This window comes from Taurulus bubalis (assembly GCF_910589615.1).
Source record: "Taurulus bubalis genome assembly, chromosome: 1".
NCBI lineage: Eukaryota > Metazoa > Chordata > Actinopteri > Perciformes > Cottidae > Taurulus > Taurulus bubalis.
In genome coordinates, this window is record NC_136589.1 from 37,899,166 (window position 1) to 37,903,534 (window position 4,369).

Consider the following 4,369-nt stretch of genomic DNA (forward strand, 5'->3'; position numbering starts at 1 on the left):
AGGATGGTTTAACTTCTACTCTATATTGATATCTTTATTAACAATCATAGCCATGTTTTCAACAATGGAAGATTTATAAATACGTTTCTCTTTTGATTCATAAAAGTTGTCTTGGCACTTGTGGCATGATTCCAGTTGTGGAAAGAAAACAAAACAAAAACAAAAAATCTAAATGTCCTTACAGAATATAACGCTTTATGAAGCAGTGGTATCCAATCAACAGCTTTTTTTCTTCAGAGAGGAAATCCATTATGTACACGATGGCTTTTTTTTTTTTTAAAGGAAGGAGATCTGGTTCGGTGCCACGGTGGATGGGATGAGATATCGAGTGCATGGCGGGTCCAGAAACCATCCAAAGCTGATTGATCATCTGGCCTGGCGATCCCCTTTGTTTTTTTAAGGCAACAAGATCCCCCACACCAATCTGGAAACCAATCCCAGCTATTCCACGCTCGGTTCAAGCCTGCAGTGTGATTGAAGGTCGCCTCACCCTCCCGAATTCCACCCTGTCCGACTCTTCTGGCATCAGCTGCGAGGAAGGACACCAACATTGCCCCCCTGAATACTTCCACACTACATAGCATCCAGACAAGAGGGGCGGCCAGAGGGCTTGCCTTCCTCCCAGAGATTTAGATGTTCAAGCTAAGGCCATGGGGCACCAGGGTTCACCCCTCACTGAAGCTACATCTGATGTCTGGGACAGACCCACGCTGGTGTACAGGCCGTCCTGTCCCGGGTACTTCACCACTGAGCCGGTTCCCTCCCCTGAGCTGGACAGCACAGACGAACTGACCTGCAAACACCAAAGCAAAAATGCATTATTAGCGTAATTGTATTGTCAAAGCAGACATTTGTTGAATATAAAAAGCAGTTGTCTCTTTGTGGAATGTGCTGGTTGTTTTTTGGACTGAGATACTGCTGAGCAACGTGATGCTCATCTCACTGCATGGTGACACGTGTGTGAGCAGCAGTGAGCCTGCATGTGATCTCTTTCGCAAAAACACCTGCTGAGGTGAATGCTACACCTTTAGTTTGTTCCACTCTGGGGATCCAATCAGAAAGAAGTTTGAAATTTAAAATAACTGGAAATAATGGTTTGTTCTAGAAGGTTGTATCAAAAACAAACTCCTATGCCACATCACACAAGTGTCCACATGTAATTTCAATTTCATGAATTCAAATTTGGCAAAAGGCATTTTAGTCTAAAAATAAATAAAATAATGATAATAAGTTTATTTATAAAGCACATTTGACACACAAAAAGGTCACAAAGTGCTGTACAGGAGTCAGGAAAAATGATAACAGGGGCCAACACATTACAACAGTTAAAAAAACACAGTAAAAAAACAATAAAACAAATAGTGAAAAAAAAAAAAAAGATAAAAAGCAGATATTTAACAAAACGCCATAAATAATAATAAATATGAATAATAATAATAGGTCTTACCCCTGACACCTGTCCCGTGGGAGAGCTGGTTTTCGAGCAATCTTCAGAGTTAGAAGAAGATGTGGATGTGGGAGTCATAGAGACAGAGTTATTTCCTAAAAAAATTAATATATAAAATATATTGTTGAGATCAAATTTAAAAAAAACAAAAAGATTTGATGATAATTATCCACACGAATATGACTAATACTGATCAGTGACTCACCAGAGGATCCCTTCGTTTTATTCAAGGTCTTCGGTTTTCTTTTTCTCGTCTGGATTCCCTCTTTCTTCATGGCGAGCGGCCGAGGTACCTGCAGATCACAGCAATTATTATTCATTATACGTTTATTGATTTGTGATTAGTCGATTCATCGAAGCGGGTATATTACGTGTTGACATAAATATGACATACAAATCTGGACTCACCCCGTGCAGTTTAGTGTAGAGCCCGCACGCGTTGCACACGGGCTCTCCCTCCGCGTTCCTGCGCCACAACGTGGTCGTGCTGGTTTGACAATTAGCGCAGGACAATCCGATTCTTCTGGAGGTCGACTGTGTGGAGACAATAACGTAACATTGAATTATTATATAATAAATACATAACTGGAACAGAGATGGTGGTGATATAATATAGATCTGCCAAGAAGTGGAGTCTCTGTCTGTCACTTTGAGTGAAAGAAAAATGCATTTAAAGTGAAAGCCACACTCCGCTAATTTAATTACACGCCGTGCTATTCACGCCCTATTTCCTAACAATAATACGGGTCCTAGTAGAGCTCCATTCAACTGCTATTTACGCACGGCTTTTGACAGGATGTTTATTTTCTAGGAGTCATACCTGACTTCAGATTCCATGTCAAAAAATAATGCGCGTAATGGCACCAGGCAAAGATCTGACCTGATTGCTCATTAAGATGTCATTGCCCAAACACAAGCACTACATATAATGACAGATTAAATTCCTTATTAATTATGCTTATGAATATCTCCACGTATGCGTGGTTTTAATCTAATTAAATCACTGCCTTCAGCTCAACTAAATTATGGGTAATTTTCTAATAGACCTCTCCAGGAGCAAATCGTCCAAACTCGCATTCACTTAATTTTGTTTAGGATTCCTGGCTGGTACATTTATATCAAGGTAATGTCTTACTGCTGTCATACATTTTGCACATAAAGCATTGTTTTTACAGGATCAGTCACAGATATAATGAGGCTTGACTAGCTTGATAAATCGCAACAACAAAAAAGCTTTCTTTTCTAGCTCAGACACCGTGGATTTAATCGGCGATGACCTCCTGTCGTTGTCTGGAACGATTAGGGAGGAAATGGAGCGGCTAAGTGTCCCCCTGCTTACCGTCCGTTTCTGTGGTTTAATTAATGGCCGGCTGAGCCCATTCATTTTGCTGTAAAGGCCGCAGGCGTTGCAGAGAAAGTGGCCCGTGCCGTCGCGCCTCCAGAGAGGCGTGGAGATGGAGCCGCAGTTCACGCACTCTCTGCTCTCCCCCATGTCGTCGAGAATATCTGAAACTTTAAAAGAAACACTTTAGTCGGGAACGCAACACTTTTAAACATGCCAAACAGATTGTACTTTTTATTAGGAACTGGGTTTCTAAGGTGAAACAAATTAAATCTGATATTTTTCCATATATTCAACCTTTTAGACTTCAACTTTTTAAAACGTTTAGAATATTCCATGGTGACACATATTTTTTCTTAAATGCAGGCCTCACACACACGTGCGCCCGTTAAACCCAAATGAGGCCCAGTTTTAATTGTCTCATCATCGTTATCCCAACCTGTGAGACTGACACTTATTCCACCATGTCCTTTTTCTACTTTTTCTTTTTTTCTCTTACCTCCGTTTGGCCCTCGAATCAAGGGGGCCCCTCTGCTCTGCAAGGTGTGCAGCATGGTGTTGTCAAAAGGTCCCCCGTTCCACGGCGAGGGCAGCTGGGACAGCTGCGGCGCAACATACGGAGAGTACGGACTCGCGTAGGTCCCGCCGAGGGGCCGGGACAGGCCGTACTGGTCTCTGCCGCTCACGTTCAGCGCGTTACTGTAGCCGGTGTCCCGGGACGTCCCGGTGTTCATGGGCGGGCTCGGAGGGTAGTGGAACCGACTCGAGTTGTGCGGGCTCCCGGTGCTGTATGACGGGCTCTCCGGGGCCGACTGCGACCAGACCGAGTGGCTGGAGACGGCGTGACTGGGCTGCGCAGAGCCGCTGGCCTGCAGATAGGAGAGGCTGGGTATCATGGGGGCCACCCGGGAGCTGGGTACGTACACGGGGGAGTTGGGGTTGGAGTGCATATAACCAGAAGAGGAATCATATCCAGTCTGGCTCTGGGCTGCGGCGATGGCCAGTGTTTGGTACATGTCGGTCGGGTCCACCAGTAAGCTCGCCTTGTGCGCGCCGCTGGTGAGGACCAGTTTGCTGCCCTGGTCTAAATCCGTAAACAGCGGGATGTCCTCGGCGTGGGTCAGGGTATTGCTATGGTGTCCGAAATGAACGTAGGAGTGTAGTGACCGCCCGTCGGAGCGGCGGTGCCCCAGAGCGTCAAGGTCGATCGGAGGAGTCCTCAGCTCGTCCGAGGTGGGACCGTCCCGCCTGCTGTCGGACAGGTAGGTGTGCTCAGCCGGCGAGCCTGGGCTGCTGGATACTTCTCGCTTGACCATGGACCAGCTGTGTTCGCCCAGGTCCATCCAGGAGCCCTTTCCATACACCGTAGGGTTAAGAAAAATCGTGAGGGAGTAGTATACCCTGGAAAAAATGATGATAATAAAAATTAAAACAAAGTTGGAACCGTTAGGAAATCAGGAGAAAATACACAGCTGGATTTTAAATGTGTCCCAAAAACATCTGGATAAAAAACTCGCCATGAGTAAAAATGTACCTCTGTTGCACAGCTTGCTTTCATATTCAAAGGAGCAGCTTACATT

The 4,369-nt window shown here is 45.0% G+C and overlaps 1 protein-coding gene across 2 annotated transcripts; it reads right to left on the reverse strand.

Moving 5' to 3' along the window:
* Positions 1-637: 637 nt before the first annotated feature.
* gata6 (GATA binding protein 6) lies at positions 638-4,138 on the reverse strand (the record flags this gene model as incomplete). Of its 2 annotated transcripts, none has more annotated exons than XM_079228761.1 (6): positions 638-793; positions 1,448-1,542; positions 1,653-1,740; positions 1,856-1,981; positions 2,787-2,953; positions 3,289-4,138. In XM_079228761.1, the coding sequence occupies 6 exons, from the start codon at positions 4,130-4,132 to the stop codon at positions 638-640; spliced, it is 1,476 nt and encodes a 491-aa protein (XP_079084887.1). The 2 variants fall into 2 exon arrangements, with proteins under 2 accessions (XP_079084887.1, XP_079084886.1); XM_079228760.1 differs by having other exon boundaries at positions 1,457-1,542; positions 3,289-4,132.
* Positions 4,139-4,369: the final 231 nt, after the last annotated feature.